The sequence below is a fragment of the Sinocyclocheilus grahami genome, unplaced genomic scaffold (assembly GCF_001515645.1).
Source record: "Sinocyclocheilus grahami isolate Dianchi unplaced genomic scaffold, SAMN03320097.WGS_v1.1 scaffold534.1, whole genome shotgun sequence".
NCBI classification, from domain to species: domain Eukaryota; kingdom Metazoa; phylum Chordata; class Actinopteri; order Cypriniformes; family Cyprinidae; genus Sinocyclocheilus; species Sinocyclocheilus grahami.
The window spans coordinates 899,731-919,577 of NW_015505713.1; the positions used below are offsets into that span (position 1 = coordinate 899,731).

The 19,847-nt window shown below is 37.4% G+C and overlaps 1 protein-coding gene across 2 annotated transcripts in view; it reads right to left on the minus strand.

Moving 5' to 3' along the window:
- Positions 1-45: 45 nt before the first annotated feature.
- LOC107555441 (bone morphogenetic protein receptor type-2-like) overlaps positions 46-19,847 on the minus strand; it is a 22,573-nt gene continuing 2,771 nt past the window's right edge. Inside the window, exons 2-13 of one of the 2 annotated variants that reach the window (XM_016238248.1) lie at positions 9,721-9,876; positions 9,465-9,641; positions 9,101-9,208; positions 8,906-8,997; positions 8,112-8,339; positions 7,254-7,368; positions 5,929-6,089; positions 5,655-5,802; positions 5,431-5,567; positions 5,159-5,328; positions 1,904-3,120; positions 46-426 (exon numbers count right to left, since the gene is read on the minus strand). In XM_016238248.1, the coding sequence (XP_016093734.1) occupies positions 158-426; positions 1,904-3,120; positions 5,159-5,328; positions 5,431-5,567; positions 5,655-5,802; positions 5,929-6,089; positions 7,254-7,368; positions 8,112-8,339; positions 8,906-8,997; positions 9,101-9,208; positions 9,465-9,641; positions 9,721-9,876 (2,978 nt within the window). In that variant the 3' untranslated portion in view covers positions 46-157. Of the gene's footprint in view, positions 430-1,903; positions 3,121-5,158; positions 5,329-5,430; positions 5,568-5,654; positions 5,803-5,928; positions 6,090-7,253; positions 7,369-8,111; positions 8,340-8,905; positions 8,998-9,100; positions 9,209-9,464; positions 9,642-9,720; positions 9,877-19,847 lie in introns of both variants that reach the window. The other variant, XM_016238247.1, reaches the window with a different exon arrangement.

Genomic DNA, 19,847 nt, shown 5'->3' on the forward strand with positions numbered 1-19,847 from the left:
TGCATAGCTCTTTTCAATGTAAATCCACTAAGACTCTTACTGTGCTTACAACTGGGGTTAAATTTAAGACATTTATATGGTCCAGTCCACACTTGTCTCCACAAACTTTAGACTGTTTGATTTGAAATTTTTTTCAAGAGCAAAGTGAGGTTTATGTTCAAAAGTCACAGTCATTGGGATCTGAGAAGCGAGATCCTCCCCGACTACCTAGATGCACGGCAGAGGCTGATTTAGGTCTGCTGGTACCGGCCTGATTCTGGTTCTGACCGGGCCCTCCATGAAGTCTGTTGTTGTTGACTTCAGCAGCCAGTGTATCTGTGGTGATAACCCAGCTGGCAGGACGCCACTTCTTCAGAGCATAAGGTGTCTTCACTCGCTTCTTGATTTTATCTCCTGATCCCTCTGTCACGTCAACGGCAGACTTGCCTTCTGTGGGTGAACCAAGAGATTACAACATAAACGTCATTTTAAAATGTAAAACAATGGGCCTCATTCATTGGATTTATGTGTAAATTGTTCCAAAACGAAATATTTTTTCAAACCATTTACAGAGCAATTCATTATGCGGTAACACTTTATTTTAAGGTGTTCTTGTTACACGTTACATGTACTTACTATTATAATAACAATCAATTATGCATAATTACACGCTAGTAACCCTAAGACAAACCCTAATCCTAACCATATAGTAAGTACATGTAGTTCATTAATATTACTCAGTACTTAAATGTATAATTACACTGTAACAAGGACACCTTAAAATAAAGTGTAACCCATTATGTTCATGTTTCAGGAAAAAAGGCCTGTAAGAGTGAACATATTGGTGTAAACATCAAAAATGATTGTTAACAATAAAAATTAAAATATGAAAAGGGTGGTAAATTAGCTTTGGCTAGTGAACGTCCAATTTTACCAGCCACTCAGATTTTAACCAGTCATTTTGATAAAATGTTAATATATAAAATAACTCATTATATACCGTACATGAAATCGAACTAATTTAAAAAAGCAAATAATTATCTGTTAAAATACATTAGCTAATAGCATTAGTGCAGTGGCGGACCGCAAATCTTTGGTCCCACGTGAACCACACCCAAAAGTGGCGACCTTCTGCACAAGTATATGAAACGATATAATGAAAATAGTGAAACAGTGGATGAATAGTATTGCCGATAGGGGTATACAGTGTAACTTGACAATATTTCTCTCTATTATTTTAATTTTGAGGAGGTCACAATAAATGGGTCAACCCTGGCTGACACTATCCAGCTATCCCATTCAACTACACATAAAATACCACTAAATATAAAAACTACTATTTATTAATGTAACTTTAGATCATGTTATCATATGTTAAATAGCAATAATTATTATCCACTGTTACAGGAAGCTTGACAGATATTGTCAGAGCTCTTAAATAGACAAAAAGAACATTTGGAAAACTTTGTAGAAATTAACAGAAGAAATATATAAGCTACATAAAATAGATCAAATACATAAGCAGTGTCTTAAAGGCCCAGAAATGTCACAATTCTTCAACTCAATTGATTTTTGTTGCCAAATTCTATTATCTTAGTTTGCAACATGAAAGTAAAGCTATTTTCTGTGAAGGTGCGAGACTTCTAATTCATTCACCGCAGTACGTAAACAACTAGAAGAATAATAAAGTGAGATAAAACTAGTGGTGCAATGGTTTAAAAAGGTAGAATGCTCTACAAACCAGCTTGTTTATAATTATGACAACACAAGATAATATGATAAAAATACTAATATCAAGTTTGCAATATCAAGTAGAATTAGGACCCCTTGAAAAAAACTCTTTGGTTCTGCAAAAAAGTACATATTTTGCATTCAAAAGGGCAAATTTAGTTAAAATAAGTTGAGTTTAAGCATTGATACTCACCTAGTAATGGCAGTGTGGTCATGGACAGATCTAGTGAGTTGGGTCTCTCAGGTCTGCGCACACGGTTCTGTCTGAGCAGGGCCTCTCCTTGTGTCTGAGCTTGGGGTTGTGCCTGTGGAGGAACCACGGTTGGGGCAGGACACGGGCCGGGCAGCGCAACAGGCTCCACGGTAGAAGCTGATGGAGCATCTCCAGTTGGACCAACATTCTCACTGTTCTCTCCTCCCTCTCCTCCACCCTCAGTGTCTCCCTCACCCTCTCCCTCGCCATTGTTGTTATTGCTGTTGTTGTTGTTCGCATTGTCAGGATGCGCCTCTCTTCTCAGAAGAGGTTCTTGCTCGTCAGGGCTAGTGTTCAAGAGGCCAAAGGTCAAGTCCTCTGAACTCATGGCGCCCTTCCAACGGACATCAGCGGCATTGGCTGCACTTCCTGCTGACTCAGGTGCTGCTCCGTTCGCATATTTACTCACTGCTGCCGCAGCATCGTTGTTGGCAACAGTAATCGGCCTGGCCTCATGTGCCGCTCTGACCGCACTGGCTTTAGCCACACCCATCTCGACTTTCTTCAAATTCGACTTTCCGAGTTTCCCAAACTTCATCCGCAGTGATGAAGATGACAAGGCGGGTATTTTCCCAGAAGGCTTAGCATGGAGACTTAGGCTACTCGGCCTCTTAGGAACATTCTGCTGCTTAGGTAGGATGGTTATAGGGGTGTCAGTAAGCCGACCAGAACCCTGTGACCCTGAAACCTCAGAAACCATCTTCATGAGGGGGTAAAATACGCCATGTGAGGTCGATGTTTCCGGAGAGCAGAACTGCTTCTGCGAAAGCTCCATCAGGCTCTCTTCAGAGCTCTCTCTCAAGTTCCTCTGGACTTCACTTGGGTCCAGTTTTGGTATCTCCAGGTCTTCCTGGGTCAGCTGAGCACAGGGAGGGACACTGTTGCCCACTGGTGGAAGCTGTGTGGCATTGCAGGACTCAGAGACAGGAGTAGGGAAGGAGGTTTCTGTCCCAGACGTTCGTGATTGGGCCTGCTGCCACTCATAGTTGATGCAGTTCCTGTTCTTCTCTGCAGGGTTAGACCCTCCCACCGAGGGTGGGTCCATTGAGGTGTCATTGTGGAGGGGTTTATCAGTGCCCTCCTGGTCTTCAGTGTTTGTAGATGAGTGCTCAAGGAAAGAACCCACCTTAGGCATCTGCCTTCCAGTAGAGAAGTTCCTAGAAAATTTAAGTTGAAATAAGAATCACTTACTGTAAGATAAAGGCCTACATAGACTTATGCACATTGCAAATGACAACAATTGACCATGATTTGTGACTGTTTGTGCTAATTATTTATTATTTTTCTGGAGTTCTACAGACTTTTTAACTGGGAATGTGCATTGTGCATTATTAATTATTAATTACGCATGGTTGAATTAATTGTTTGAATGCATTGTTAAAGTTAAGATATTATTGCCTTTGGATTTTCATTAGTTATGCAGCAAGTACTGGTTATTTATTGCTTGTGGTCGTACAGTGCAATAATGAGGTTGTTCAATCAGTGATTGCTGATTATCTGCAGTTTTACAGTGAGTGGTCAGTGATTACTGGTTACTGATTACCTGTGTATGTAGAGTAAGTGGTCAGTATGACAGATTACCTGTTGTTGTACATTTGGTCACTGTTGCTATTGGTCAGTGATTTCTAATTACTTGTGATCATACAGTGAGTCAGTGATTATTGGTTACCGCTGGTTGTACAGTGAGTGATCAATGATTTCTGGTTATTGATTACCCGTGGTTGTACAGTGATTAGTCAGTGATTATTGATTACCTGTGGTCGTATAGTGAGTTGTCAATGACTGTTGGTTACCTCTGGTTGTACAGTGAATGGTCAGCAATGACTGATTAACTGCTGTATGTTGATTATTTGCAGTTGTACACTAATTATTAGTTATTCATTACCTGTAGTGAGTGGTCAGTGATTATTGGTTACTGAAAATTTTTTGGGTTATATAGTGAGTGGTCAGTGATTATTGGTTATTGAAAAATTGTCTGGTTATATAGTGAGTGGTCAGTGATTATTGGTTATTGATTGATTATTGATTGCCTGTAGCTGTACAGTGAATGGTCAGTGATTATAGGTTACTTGTTATTGATACCTGTGGGTGTACAGTAATTATTGGTTACTGATTACCTGTGGTTGGTTATACAGTTAATGGTCAGTGATTATAGATTACTGATTACCTGTGGTTGTACAATAGTTATTGGTTACTGATTACCTGTGGTTGTAGAGTGAGTAGTCAGTAATTATTGGTTACTTATTACCTGCATCTATAAAGTGAATGGTGAGTGATTATTGGTTATTGATAATTTTCAGGTTATACAGTTAGTGGTCAGTGATTATAGGTTACTGATTACCTGTGTATAGTATGTGTATACTATATGGTTGGATAATAATTATTTGTTATTTATTACCTGTGGTTGTACAGTAATTACTGGTTATTGATTACCTGTGGTTGTACAGTGAGTGGTCAGTAATTATTGGTTATTGATTATCTGTGCTTATACAGTGAATGGTCAGTAAGTATTGGTTTTTGATTACCTGTGATTGTTTGGTAAATATTGGTTATTGATTACATGTGGTTGTACAGTGAGAGGTCAGTAATTATTGGTTATTGATTATCTGTGCTTATACAGTGAGTGGTCAGTAATTATTGGTTTTTGATTACCTGTGATTGTATGGTAAATATTGGTTATTGATTACCTGTGGTTGTACAGTCAGTGGTCAGTAATTATTGGTTTTTGATTACCTGTGATTGTTTGGTAAATATTGGTTATTGATTAACTGTGGTTGTACATTGAGTGGTCAGTAATTATTGGTTATTGATTACCTGTGGTTGTACAGTGAGTGGTCAATAATTATTGTTTTTTGATTCCCTGTGATTGTATGGTAAATATTGGTTATTGATTACCTTTGGTTGTACATTGAGTGGTCAGTAATTATTGGTTATTGATTACCTGTGGTTGTACAGTGAGTGGTCAATAATTATTGTTTTTTGATTCCCTGTGATTGTATGGTAAATATTGGTTATTGATTACCTCTGGTAATACAGTCAGTGTTCAATAATTATTGGTTATTGATTACCTGTGGTTATACAGTCAGTGGTCAGTAATTACTGGGTATTGATTACCTGTGGTTGTACAGTGAATGGTCAATAATTATTCGTTTTTGATTACCTGTGACTGTAAAGTAAATATTGGTTATTGATTACCTGTGGTTAAACAGTGCAGTACTGGGGTTAAGAGCAGGACTGACTGATTTTTCCCTGTCCCAGATAAGAAGCAGTTCAGCAAGTCTCTCCTCTGCACACTGAGCCGTCAGTCGGGCTTCAGCATCCTGATCCCAGCAGTCTTCCATAGTCTCTTTCAGAGAGTGCACCGTCTGCAGATAAACACAGGCACATACATCAACATCAACAAATCTATTTTAGTCCACTAAAGTTGATAAGCAGCATCTGTGTGTGTTCACATCTTAATTTCTCACCAGGCTATTTTCCTTCCAGGCCTCTGGGAATTTGGGTCTTTCTTTTTCTCGGGACACAAGTGCCTGCATGTCTTCTATGGTAGGGTGATTACCCACCTCTGCCTGAAACGCCATCTGAAAAGCTGGAACTGTCTCACCTAGTGAGATAGAAGATTTTTATTGAGTACAAACAGCAGCTGTGACATGGAAAGATCTGCATGTGTACATGTGTGTGTGTGTGGTACCTGGGAAGAGGTCCGCACACCGCATGAAGGTCTCCCAGTAAAGCAGACCCAGTGCATAAACATCCACTTGTTTCAGCGCTGACTCACAATCTCTTAGATTGACTGCCCCTTCTAACACTTCTGGAGCCATGTATCGCACTGTACCCACCTATTGAGTGAGATGAAGAGGTAAAACATATGATTAGTCCGAGGTATTATTGTCCAAATCACTGGTCTGCTTTAGATTTTGCTGGGTTGGTTCAGACTGGACCATTCTAAATTGCTGTTTGCTGACCTCACTGATGGCACTGTTGTCCTCTTCTCCATGCCCAGGCGGTCTCTTTCCCGTCAGAATCATGGAAAGTCCAAAATCACTGATCACACATGAGCCATCTGTCTTCACCAGCACATTCCTACTGTTCAGATCCCGGTGGGACACGGCCGGTTTATACACATCTAACAATGAGAAGAGCAGAGGGAAGGAAAAGAGAGATTGAAGGCAGTGAGTGGGATGAGAGAGGAGAGAAAATTACACGAGAGTGAATCATAATATCAGAATTACCACTAGAGAGCACTAGGAGCCACTTGTGTCTCCAGAAATAACCTATGTAACAGGGATTTTACCAATGTAAGTGGTCCAGTTAGGCACAAGTGCTTAAAACACTTAAAAATACAGTAAATCAATTTAATGCACAGCTTTGAGTGGCTTCTGTTTGTTTCCTCTGTTTTACAAAAGCCACTGAAATATATAATAAAAAAATGACTATTTTATTAAATGTTTATTTTATCATTTAGTTTTTAATGTATTTTTATCCGTAAATAATTGCATTTATTTACTGATTACTAATATAGGTAATATAGGTCATTAAACTCTCTACACTGTCATAAGTAGTGGTCACTGTTTTGTGAAATGAATATCTGTTTGATAACCAATATTGGTTTGGAAGTGGCCCATCCAAACAGATTTTAGAGCCAGTCCACTTTGTTATATAATAATGCGGTGTATGAGAGTATATATGAGTGTGCATTTGTATGTGGAAGTTTGGCCAGTTTCAGAGAGTTAAAAAAAGCATCTGTCATTATATATCAGGATGACTGCACTGAAGATGAAGACATAGCATCACTTTCTTTCTTTCTTTAGTCTCTCTTTCTGTCGCAGTTTTTATGCCTTTCATTTCCATGCATTTTTTGAAACTAAATCAAATCTGAACACTTTTAGAGCCTTTCACACTGAAACAAAGACAAAGAAAACAAAAAAAAGCATTGAGAATTACGCCCCATCCCTGCCTTCCTGCTTTCTCAGACTAAAGCTATAAATAAAGCGCACACACCCACTATCACATCCTATTCTATTTTCAATAGAAATGTAACATTATAAATGTCTTTACTTTTGCTTTTGATCAACGTAATGTGTGCTTGCTGCATTATAATATTAATATCTTTCCCAAAAAAATCTTACTGGCTCTAAACTTTTGAAAAGAAGTGTATATCATAATTGTATGAAAAAGAGTGGCCACTATATTCATCAACATTCTGCTTTTGTATTTCACAGAGGAAAGAGCTCAGGTTTGGAACGACAATTGTCTGAAATATGAATGTATTTGTTATTTTGTGTCTCACCCCCTCTCTGTATCTCTGTGTGCAGGTACGCCAACCCTCTGGTGACAGACAGAGCCAAACGACAGCAGCTCAGCCAGTCCACAGTCTGCCTGCACAGATACGTGCACAGAGAGCCCTGGGAAAGACAGAGGGAGTACTCTATTCAGAGGAAATCATCTGCAAAATACAGGGAGGAACGCACAGGAAAAACAGAGTGGGGGGGCAGAGGAGGGGAAGAGGAGGGAGAAGCGAGGGAGGACGAGATTAAAGCGCAGAGCAAGAAAGAAAAGCGGCGGTGTATCTCAAAATGTATGCACTCCTACCATACCTCAGGACTACCTCAGGGATGCCTCCTGTCGCTATGGAAACCTGGCTTGAGGTTAGCCCACAGGAAGTACAGGCTGAAAGCCCACGGTTATGAATAATTGAAAACTTCTCAGCTTAGTCAATAATCTCTCTCTTCCTCCATAATATCGAGAGAGTGTGTTGTGGGTGTGAGTATGTGGCGAGAGGTAAAATGAGGATATTCTGCTAAATTGTAACCTTTTCCTTGTTCCAAGTCCAAAAAAAAAAAAGAACGAGAGGATGAAAAAAGTCACAGAGGAAAACTGAAGGAATATCGCATTATACTTGTGAGATGCTGTTACCACAAGATCAAACATGACATAAGATCCCTCGGGTCTCTAAATATAACCACAAAATAAATGTGTGCGCTTTGAAACTGTGATGTAGAGAAGAAGGAATGTGAGAGAAAAAAACAGGAACAGACTAAATGGCTCAGAGGAAAAAAATAAGCAATCTGGAATTAGACTTGAGTTTTTGCGTTTGTTACTTTTTGGGTGGCTAGTTTGGGTTCCTCAGTGTTCTTGCGATACTCACATGTGGGTAAAACTCCAGCAAGAGGAGAAACTCTGTCCGACCTTCTGTACCGACACGTTCCTCGCTCTCTAAGAAGTGTGCTACGTTCTCATGATCCAGGAGGAGGTGATAAATCATACGCTCATTAGTAAACTGCTGCCGGTTAGCAGAAACAAAAACTTTCACTGCCACAGATCGGTCCTCCAGTGAACCGCGATATACTGTTCCATACCGGCCCCGGCCAATCAGCTGTGAGGAAAAGAAAGAAATATTCTAATGTTCAAATCCTTGGTGCCAGTAAGATTTTTTAAATATTTAAGTCTCTTATGCTCACACAAGGCTGCATTTACATGATCAAAAATACTGTAAAACATTAATATTATAAACTATTATTACCATTTAAAATAACTGTTTCCTATTTTAATAGGTTTTAAAGTGTAATTTATTCCTGTGATGATCCTCCAGAAATCATTTTAATATGTTGATTTGGTGCTGAAGAAACATTTCTTATTATCGCTGTTGAAAACGGCTGTGCTGCTTAATATTTTTGTAAAAAAGAATGGATTCTTTCAGGATTCTTTGATGAATAGAAAGTTAAAAATAAAATTGATTTTAAAATAGAATTCTTTTGTGACTTGACAAATGCCCTTACTTTCACTTTAATATTTACAACAGGACTATGGGTCTCCTGGGTTTTTTAAGCAGATATTAAATTTTTTTATTTAATAAATTATATATTATATATTATTTTATTATATATTATTTATTATTTGCGTAAATGAGGCAGAAAAAAGAATGAAGCTGTGATTGGTCACCTCCAGCAGCACTAGGTTGTCTAAATCCAGAGAAGGAGGGGAAAGCGCAGTCTCCAGAATATCCAAGGTATGCAGAGAGTGTTTACCATGTCCTGGAATACACATAGGTATATAAATCCACATGCTCATAGGTAATTTCGTTGGCAGGATTGAATCATACATGAAAAGCATCATAACATTACTACAGTAACGCACCTCTTAGCATGCGGTAGCCGGAAAAAAGCAGAATGACAAGGACAGCAACCATGAACACAGTTGCTAATGCTGCAACTATGGCTTCCTCTCTGTAAAGATGGCGGGAATCTTGAAGGATTAAAAGACAAAACGTTAGATCATGGACCAGATAATGAACTCGGATTAACAAATAGTTTGTCAGAGTGCTATAAAATTAACATTAATAATTAAATAAAATTTACAAATAATTAATCAAATTCAACCCTGTCTTTCATTTGTACCTACTGTTAGTACAAACACATCTTTCACTCAAACTCATTTGTTTCCGTTTGCTGAACACTCTCTGTATGTCTATGAACCACACACACACACACACACAACTCACGTAGAGGCTGTACGGTGGTGGGGGGAGGAGGTGGGAAGTCCTCAGTGAAGTTCAGGTTGCACATGTCTTTTTTGCAGCAGCAGAATCGAAGCGTTCCATTCTTGGCCATTGACGGTGGGCTGGTCACCACGCAGCGGTCATAGCACTCCTGATATTCACCTACATTTGTCCAGCAACCTGTTTCAAATGGAGTAAATCAAGGTGAGACTGACTGTAAAGTGATTTGTGTGTGAATGCGTGGAATGAATTTATGTACCTTGCTTCTCTAGCAGAATTTCATTGTTCTTTTTCACCCAGAGTCCAAAGCAGTGACCTCCTTGATTACAGCGAATGGTGGAGTTCTCAAGAAAGACACGTCCCTCTCCATGTGGCTTTTCTGTGTACGCACACTCCCTCTGCTCACTCTGTGCAGCTAAAAAGTCAGAGGCAGGAAGAGTTGAAATGAGAAAGAAAGACAAAAAATAAGACAAACACAGCATTATGTAAGGATTAGGAAATAAAATGGTAGAATAAATAACTAGATATTTCAAAATATGAGTACCTTAAATATTCTAAAATATATATTTTTTATGTTTTTCTAATATAATATTATAAAAAATGAGAAGAAGATCTGATTAGATGAGCCTTGTTCAAAGCCAGTGCATTCACAAAATTAAATTACCTCTCTCTCATATATATTTATATAGGTCTATATGTATACTGTATATATGATCATCTTCTTCTTGGCAGCTTGGAGTATTAATATACATTTTACAGTACAAACAAGCCTATAGTTTCATAAAAGCAGTAGCTCACTCAAGGCCTTGCGTTACAGTGGTTTTACCACAATTGTCACCAATTACGTTACAGCACTACTTAAAAAGAATAAGAAACTAATTACAAGCAATAGGACAAAAAACTATTAAAACAAATTAATAAGAAATGCTACATACATTGTATAAAGTAATCACATGTATAAAACAAAAGTTACAAAAAAAGTGATTTAGTCAAGAGCAATGAGAGATTTTCTCTCTTTTGTTGTTTGATTAACATGAATGACAGAGAGCAGGAATATTAGACTGCTGTCACTTTAAGAGCTGCCCTGATCCAATATACTGCCACATGTGCTTTCTTTCTCAGCTTCACTTAAGACTTAAATTACTGCGTTTATGAGGATACTTGCAAAGACGGGCATTTTGACACATGTGTGTATTTAACTGTTCACTCCCTATAAAGTGGCAAAAAAAAAAAAAGTTCAATACTCCCACATTCTATTTGATCCGATTTGATGTCTATTTTCTTTTGTCTGACATTAACATTTCCCTGCTGAAAAAAAACTATAGAAACCATCACAGAATTTGTAATGGTTTTACTGGCTATAATGGGAATTGTACTGGTTTTAATGAAAACTGTAATGGTGACTGTTGGTCTCTACTGGTAATTGGTCGCCTTCTATAATGATGGCTTGTTAAAACCACTAAATCCTAATGGAATATGTCCCATAACACACATGGTTAAAAGTTGACGGTTTGTAATCTTTGTAATGGTATTTGTAGTGGAAACCATTAGAATTTGTGTGATGGTTTCTATTGTTTTTTAGCAGGGTTCTACATAAGGTCTACGAAGACCTGCCTTACTACATGATGGATTCTGTCTGTCTGGGTCTAGGGGGGGGGGGGGGGTTATTATGATATCTTAACAGGTGCTCAGTACTATCTAGCAAGTTTGCAGAGAAGAAAAAACTGGGTATGGATGTGACTGGTGTTCTTCTGTGGCCATCAGTTGTTTTGAGAATGCAATATCTTAGCCAGACAGGCTTTGTGAGAAGCAAACTTATGCAGGTGATGCAGTTTGAAGACACTATCAGTGAGGAATGCAGATGACGCTTATCTCGGAAGGGAGCTCAACTTTGGGAGATTATGTCCAAGGACATCCTTAGCTATGATGTCCATAGAGGCATGTCTCTCTCCCCTCCCACTCTCTTCTCTGCTCATGGACCATGGTCTGCTTTTGGAGGAGGATGTGAATGTTTTCTGATAGCAACACAACTGAGCAGTTACCCAGGGGGCTTTATTCTACTAAACCCACACACTAACCCTGAGAGTGCATGCAAAGACACACACAAACACTTCACAGCTCAGCTGCATTATGCCAGCAGACACGTGTACGTGCACACACTCAGGGATATACAAACATATGTTTTTCAGGTATTATTAATGTATGTCCACACTACATACACACATATAGTAAGTTTACAAAAAGCAGTTGTAATTTTACTGTTCGGAAAGTCAACGGCCATATTGAGTTATAATATTGAGTAATTATATTGAGTAATTTTGTCCATTTTAAATAAAATGTGAGAATTCTCCTGCATTAAAATCATGAACTGTGAAATACTTTTCAAATTGAACAATATGGACTAATAAATATATTTTTTATATATAATATATATAAAATAAAAGCAACAATGCTGAAATACATTTTAAAATGTTTGCGACTGAATTTTGATTGATTTTATATATATTTTCATATTCTCTTTCATTTGAATTTGAGCATAGTGGAGTGAAACCTGTTTGTCACAGGACAGATTAGTCTAAGAAACCCAGTATTGCTCATAACTTATTTCTGACAAAATGTGTAGTGATTCTGTCATCATTTACTCACACTCATGTTCATGCCATGAATTTCTCTCTTCTGTGGAACATAAAAGGATATTTTGAAGAATGTTGGCAACTAAACAGTTTTGGTTCCCATTATATGGACAAAAAAATACAGTGGAAGTCAATGAGAAACTGTTGGGTTACCAACATTCATCTTTTCTGTTCCGCAGTAAAAGAAAGTCATACACTCTCAAAATAAAAGGTACAAAAGCTGTCACTAGGGTGGTACCTTTTCAAAAGGTACAAATATGTACCATTTACATACCTGTATGTACACTTTAGGTACTAATACAGAATGTACCTTTAAGGTATTTGTATGCACCCTTTAGGGGTAAATAGGATACAACGTTGTACTCTCTGAAAGGGTACCACAGTGGTAGTTTTTTATACCTTTTTTTCTGTGAGTGTACAGGTTTGAAATGACATCTATGGGAGTCTAACTGTTGGAAACAAAATATCTTGAAATGTCCTGCAGTGTAACTACAGTGTCATGTGTTGTGACATACACTTGGGGAAGTCGTGGCCTAATGGTTAGAGAGTCGGACTCATAACCCAAAGGCTGTGGGTTCGAGTCTTGTACCGGCAGGGATTGTAGGTGGGGGGAATGAATGTACAGCGCTCTCTCCCACCTTCAATACCATGACTGAGGTGCCCTTGAGCAAGGCACCGAACCCCCAACTGCTCCCCAGGTGCCACAGCATAAATGGCTGCCCACTGCTCCGGGTGTGTGTTCACTGCTGTGTGTGTGCACTTTGGATGGGTAAATGCAGAGCACTAATTCCAAGTATGGGTCACCATACTTGGCCACATGTCACTTCACTTTCACTCTAATGCTGGGTTGTTTCAACATGGACTAACCCAACTTTTGGGTTAAAAAATTTAATGTAAACATGTAACCCAACAGCTAGTCGATATTTGACTCAAACATTTTTAGACTGAAGAAAATTGTTTAAAGTACTCTTTTAAAGGGATTATATGATGCGATTAAAATTTAGCCTTTCTCTTTGGAGTGTTACAAGCTCTTGGTGCATAAAGAAGATCTGTAAAGTTGCAAAGACTAAAGTCTCAAATCCAAAGAGATATTCTTTATAAAAGTTAAGAGTCAGTCACACCTACCTAAAACGGCTCGTTCTAACACCCCCCCCACATATCTACGTCACAATGTGGGAAGATTTGCATAACGCATAAGAAAGAAGGCGTAACTTTTATTCTCGCTGTAGTATTGTCGTGAGGCGCTGTGTGTTTCGTTGTGAAAGCGAAACTACTTTGTTTGGTCTTCCAAAAGAGGACGATATCTGCTTCGTCATGCCTGGAGCTGATCCGCGCTGGCTGCTGAGGAAATACAACAACATTGCGCTGTGGATCGCCGGATCGGCTTTCACCGTGGACGAAGCGGAGTTCAGCTCGGGGTCGTCACATGTGGTTGCCGCAAGCCTCCTCCAGCCGTTCCTCACTCTAGCCCCCGGGCCTCTGCTCACTCTAGCCCTCCGGCCGTTCCTCACTCTAGCCCCCGGCCTCTGCTCACTATAGGCCGGCGTGTGTGACGTTTCGTTGTGAAAGCGAAACTACTTTGTTTGGCCTTCCAAAAATGGACACGACTAGAAATCAGTGGTTAAGTTGTATTTACAACACTGTTCAAGGACCCTTCAACCCAAATATTCAGATGTGTGCAGCACATTTTATGGAGGACCATTTCCTGATCCTGGTAGAGTAGACTACAATGCCGGCTGTTCTGACTCACAGATTGTAAGTACGTTTTTTATATTTAATATTTTTTATATTTAAAGCAAGTTTTTTGGGCAGTGTAGATTAGGGCTTGTTGTTTGTCATTTCTCCGATCACAAATGCAGACATGGTTTTATGTTTACACGGCGCGATGCAACGCGACGCGTAAAAAGACAGTATAAGTCATTATAATCCATAATTATGTCCCCACTGGCTGCAACGAATGCCTCGTTTATAATGGGTTTTCATGTTTTTGAATCATTGCCCCGGCCTGACAGGGCATCATCACAGTATGGTAAGGGGCGTAACATTTCTGTCACACGCTTGAGGTATTCGGCCAATCATAACGCACTGGATAGCTGGCCATTCACAGCACACCTTGCTTTTCAGACCGATGAGCTTTGTAAAAAATTTAAAATCGATGCGTTTCAAAAAGGCGGGGCATAGAGGATAAACAATAATGTACATTATGTGGAAAATAATGTGTTTTTTGAACCTTAAACCACAAAATAATGTTATTTTTAGCAAAATCATATGACCCCTTTAAAGCACTTTTCTAATTGTATTATTGTATTGAATACAACTCTATTATGATTGTGATTTGTCATGTTGGATAAAAGCAAAACAGTGTACATTTTCCCTTATACATATGCATATATAATCTAAAATATTGATATTTTAAAAAATTATGTCCAGATGCATACAGGACCATTTAAATTGTACATGCACATTACTCTATATACACATTAATTCAGTTTCACCATACAATCAGCCAATGGTGGTTTCTGACACTGGCTGACATATCAACCTAATGAGCATTCAGCCAATGGGAAGCTCTGACACAGGTTGACATATCGGGATAATGAATGTGGTCTGTTCAGCCCTCTCTGTATTCAAGTGACAAGCACACTGGGGAGGAAGAGTGTGTGTATAATGTATGTGTATCCACGAAGATGACTGTTTCTGACAGGGTGAGTAGAGAAAAATGGACTTGCTGCAGTGTACAGAAAAAATAAAGAATACAAATTAAATACAAGGACTCTCGCGTTCCTGTAGCTGAGCTCCATGCCAGCATTTTACTGCCTCCTCATCAAAAAGCTGCAAAATATTATTAAATTATAACTCGGGCAACCTGATACCCCTGCAATCCAGTTTATGAAGCACTTCAGTAGCATAACTGCAAACAAAATCCAACTCAGTGAAGTGGATAATTCATGACTCTCCACTTCTAACAGCACTACAAAGCACAGCAATGAGCTCACGACCTACATACTGATTCACATCTAATGCTTCCAGCCAAAAAACCCTCCCTTGCCTTTCCTCCAATCGGTCCATCCAGTCATCCTTTCGCCCAGCTGCTCTGCCTAACCGTTTGAGTACACTAAAATACTTACAAGATAAGAAATATTTATGTGCGTGAGAGAGAAAGTGTGAGTTAGAGGTGAGGTGAATAAGAGTCATTCGCCATTGTCCCGTAAGAATGCATCCCGTATGAATTGAGCATATGCTTTATCACCTAAAGCAATAGTTCACCCAAAAAATAAAATGTTGTGAATACTTACTCATTCAAATTCAAAAATGAAAAATGCCACCATAAAATCAGTCCTTATAGCTCCTGTGCTATAATCCAAAAGGGTAACACTTTATTTTACAGTGCCCTTGTTACACATACCTACTATAGTAATTAGTAAAACAAATTAATTATTTTCCCTGAAACAGATGAACGTAAATGTGGCAATGTTTTTTTACATAGGATGTAGAACAAATCACGCTAGCGAGCTGCACTAAAAGGTTAATGTTCGTGACAAAAATACACCACCTACACTAAACCTAACCATTTGTTAGGCAAAAACAAACGTGATATAAAAATAAAAATGCATTTGCTGACGCAACCATGCCATTTTAGATCTTCTGCATGTCTTTCAGCTCTTTTATTGTGACTCATGTTTCACAAGAATTGTATCTTAATGCAAACCGAGCAAGTTTATTTACTACAGAAAAGCCACAAATATGGAGCAGGGGCCCGTTCTTCATACGTCACTTATTACATCCGAGATGAAATGTCGCATCCAAGATGATATCATCGTGCTAACCAGGATCTGGCTAATTCGGTTCTTCGAACGCACCTGTTGTTGATGATTAGTATGGCTGGATTGAGTTATCTGAGATAATTGCACGTTCATGGGTTGGTTTAAAAGGGGCTATGTGTCGATACTTGAAACCACGATCAGCAATGCAGCGATTGGCTGGCGGCAAGACAGCAACGTAATGACATCATATAATTAAAAAAGACACCTGACGAAAACCTTGACAAATTTCTGGACGTTTATAAGGAAACAGCAAAGCGAACAGAATTACATAAATGTTATAATAGATAAATGAAATGTGCACTGTTTTTATTTTATTTTAATCTTTTACAATGTTCCCAATTATTTATATTCGTGATTTGTAATATTTGTACAGGCTTTACATTTTGATTTCAATGTAGTAATTAGCAATCAATTTCATTTTATATTTGAACAGATTTGTTACGTGACAGCATTATTTAAAGTTTCTTAAGGGTCAAGCTCATGTTATCTGCATCTCCTGCGCTCCATCAAGCCACTCCCATAATAGCGATCATCACTAAAATTAATGCACGACTCTACATTATCTGTATAGCATGTGTGTAAGACTCGAATACAATTATGAAGTAATAATTTTATGACGAATAAATCTTTCAGTGAGTAAAACTGGCTGTGTCTATATAGTATTAAAGACTACACAACATTATTATATTATGTTTAAATTAATTTTTTTATTATTATTATTTTAAATGATTGTTCCTGGATTAGTAAGGTACTCTTATAATAAAGTAGCGGTGGTAGCAGACAGATTTTAAGTATCAGTTCTGCTTAAAAAGATGCAATCTAATCCTGTTTACATGAAGTAAGCCAGCTCCCGAGCAGGTTTAAGTTTACGGACCAGGATGAGCTTCAAAGAACCAAATAATCCAAGATCATGCCAAATCGTCAACAATCAAATCCCTGGTTATGTGATGCAAACACCTAAATGTATTAGTTAACAAATCATGCACTATGGTAAATGTGGCACATTGTGCAACTGCACATAGAACCGCACAAAATAGGTCTATATTAATCAATAATCTGCCCTGTGATCATTTGTGAGAAGGAATAAAACTTGTTGGTTTTTTACTGCCTCCAGTTTTCATTTCAGCTGGAAACATAGGTACATTTTCTGTAGTTTTGCTTTGGCAAAAATGTAGCCAGAGACACATTTTTCCACTAAACCGATGTTTATTTTTTACATTTAAATATATTTTTCATCTTTTTTTTTCATCGACGCTCACTTAGTCTGTAATCTTGTAATGTAATCTTCAGTAAATATAAAAAATATATATTTTTCATACTGTTTATTATAATACCGTGATGCCTATATTTAACAGGTCAAATAGTTCATGTGAGCTTTTAATTTTTAATTTAGACATAATAGTATATCATTTAATATCTGCCATATTCAATTATCAACCATACCTTAAAAATAATTGGCTTAGCAATATCAGACAGAATTTTACATTTCATTTTTAATACCCTATCACTTTCTTCCTCATGCAAATTTATGGTATGGTATGGTATTTGGAATAAAGTGCACACATCATACGGACTACATTGAAAATCCTTTTATGGAGAGCTTTGTGTTTACTTTATTTTGAGTCTGAGATCTGAGTCCACTTACAAATCCAAGAACAGAATGAATATAAAAAGGAATTGCATTCTTTTTCCACTATACTTTCACTTTTGGCTCCACTTAACATACAGACGGGCCAATAATCTGTTTGACTGATCATCCACTTTCCAAAACAGAACTCTGATATTCTGCAGAAGATTTCCCTGTTTCACGAAAAAAGAAAATCACATGAATTTTGATAGTGTGAATGCGAACCCCTTTCACTTATATTGTGCATTCTAAAAAGCAAATCTCTCAGTGTTTATCTTGACATCGGAGTCCAATTTCAAGGCCAGGAACAGAATGAAAAGAAGCAGTTTTTTTCTCACATAGTTCACTACTGGGTCTACTTAACATACAAAAAGACTAATAATTTGTTTGACTTATTAATTTTTTTATATATATATTCTGCCAAAGAGCACTCTATTTCACAGACAAAAATAAAATAACATACAATTGGAATGAGATGTGGATGAGTAAATGATGTCAAATTGTTCATTCTGGACTGAAATATTCCTTTAAAACTTGGTATGTAAACAAAGCATTTTCACAGATAAACCACCCTTATCAACATACTACAGAGAGTACAGAACAAACCAGAACTACTCAATCGAAAGGACATTGCCTCTTCTCAACTCACAGAGTCAAATACACAGCCTTCCCTATCCCAACATGTCACATACTGTCCTGATGGGGATTTATGATTGATTTCTAATGTATGATATTTAAAAACGCACACATTCACAAAACTACATGAAACACCAAGACAACCCCACACTATGGAATGCAGTGAATATTTCAGGAAGCACACAAAATTACCGTCACACAAGAAGCGGAAAGAAGAGGAAATTGCACGCACACACACGTACCGTCACACACATATGTTTGGTGGAAAAATGTTCCAGGTCAAAATTAAACAACTAGATACACTGAGGCGAAGTGGGAAATCAGAGGGTGTTTTCACAGTAACTTTGTTTCAGGGGGTCACACAAATTTTGACAATATAATGTGCATTCTAAATGCAAAGCACTCCAGTTTTCACAGGTAAATTTATTTATTATTTTAACATTCTGTTTGCATATTTTTTGTACGATTTTTCATTATAGTTACATTAAACATTACTGAACTTACAAAAATTATAGAATTTACTTACAGAAATGTTGGAAATTCCTATAAAATTTTATTATATTATTAATGTAGACATGTATTAAATGTATTAAAGTAGTAATGGAATATTATAACAGTATTTTTGTGATTAAGCTATGGCGTTTATGCTATTTTTATACTAAATGTATTCAGACTACTGTTTTTCATACAAATACCTAAAAACGTTCCATTTGTACCATGGTATTGAGGTGCGATATGTGTGGATTTAACTGGTATCATGATCTAAATGTGTGCTACTATGGAAGACCAATGGTTAATTTGAATAAAACTCAAACAGTCAGAATAATTCAATTTCACCATATAAAAATGAGGTTGTTACAGTTTTTACAGATGTTACTCTTTTTGATAATGAACATGAATTTACATCTGCATCCTAACTCAAGCTGCTACTACTACTGTCAACTCAAGCTCCTGTCAAATGTGCATTTCTAAGAGACAAAAAAATGTAGTATTATTAATATTGCAGCCTGCACTGAAAATTGTGCAGAAGATGCACGTCATCAAAGTCAGGCAACACAAACCTGTTTCAGGATTTAAAACAATATGACTCATTAGAACATGCAGAAATTCATAAATAAATTTTTCTATTAAGATATTTATTTTGCTATGGAAAAATTGACTGGAAAAGTGTAAAGAACTCAAAAAGTGTTTGTCACGTTCTGACCACAAAAAGCGGTTTAAAAGCACAATTAATGGTCTGGTTTCTATAACTTTCACTTAGGAGCTGCCTTTAAACTTAAAAGAAATAAAGACGTGAAATGTATTGTGATAATTATCGATATCGACTATCTAAATGATCAGGATCATTTTTTGGCCATATCACCCAGCCTTACTTATGCACTAATAGTATTTAAAATTTTGAATGAGCTTTTTATATGTCCAGTTTTCATTTTAATTTTAGTTTGTTTTAGTGATTTTGTTATGTGCCTTTGTCATTTTGATTTGTTTTCTATATATTTCTATTTAGTTTTTGTTTCCATTTTTAATTTAGTAATCTTAGTACTTGCCAATGTTTCTCATTTTTATTTAAGTTTACATTTTTCGTCTAATATTTACATCGATTTTAAATTTCAGCATTATTTCAATTACAGAAAAAAAATGGGGGGGGGGGGGGGGGTTTTTTTTG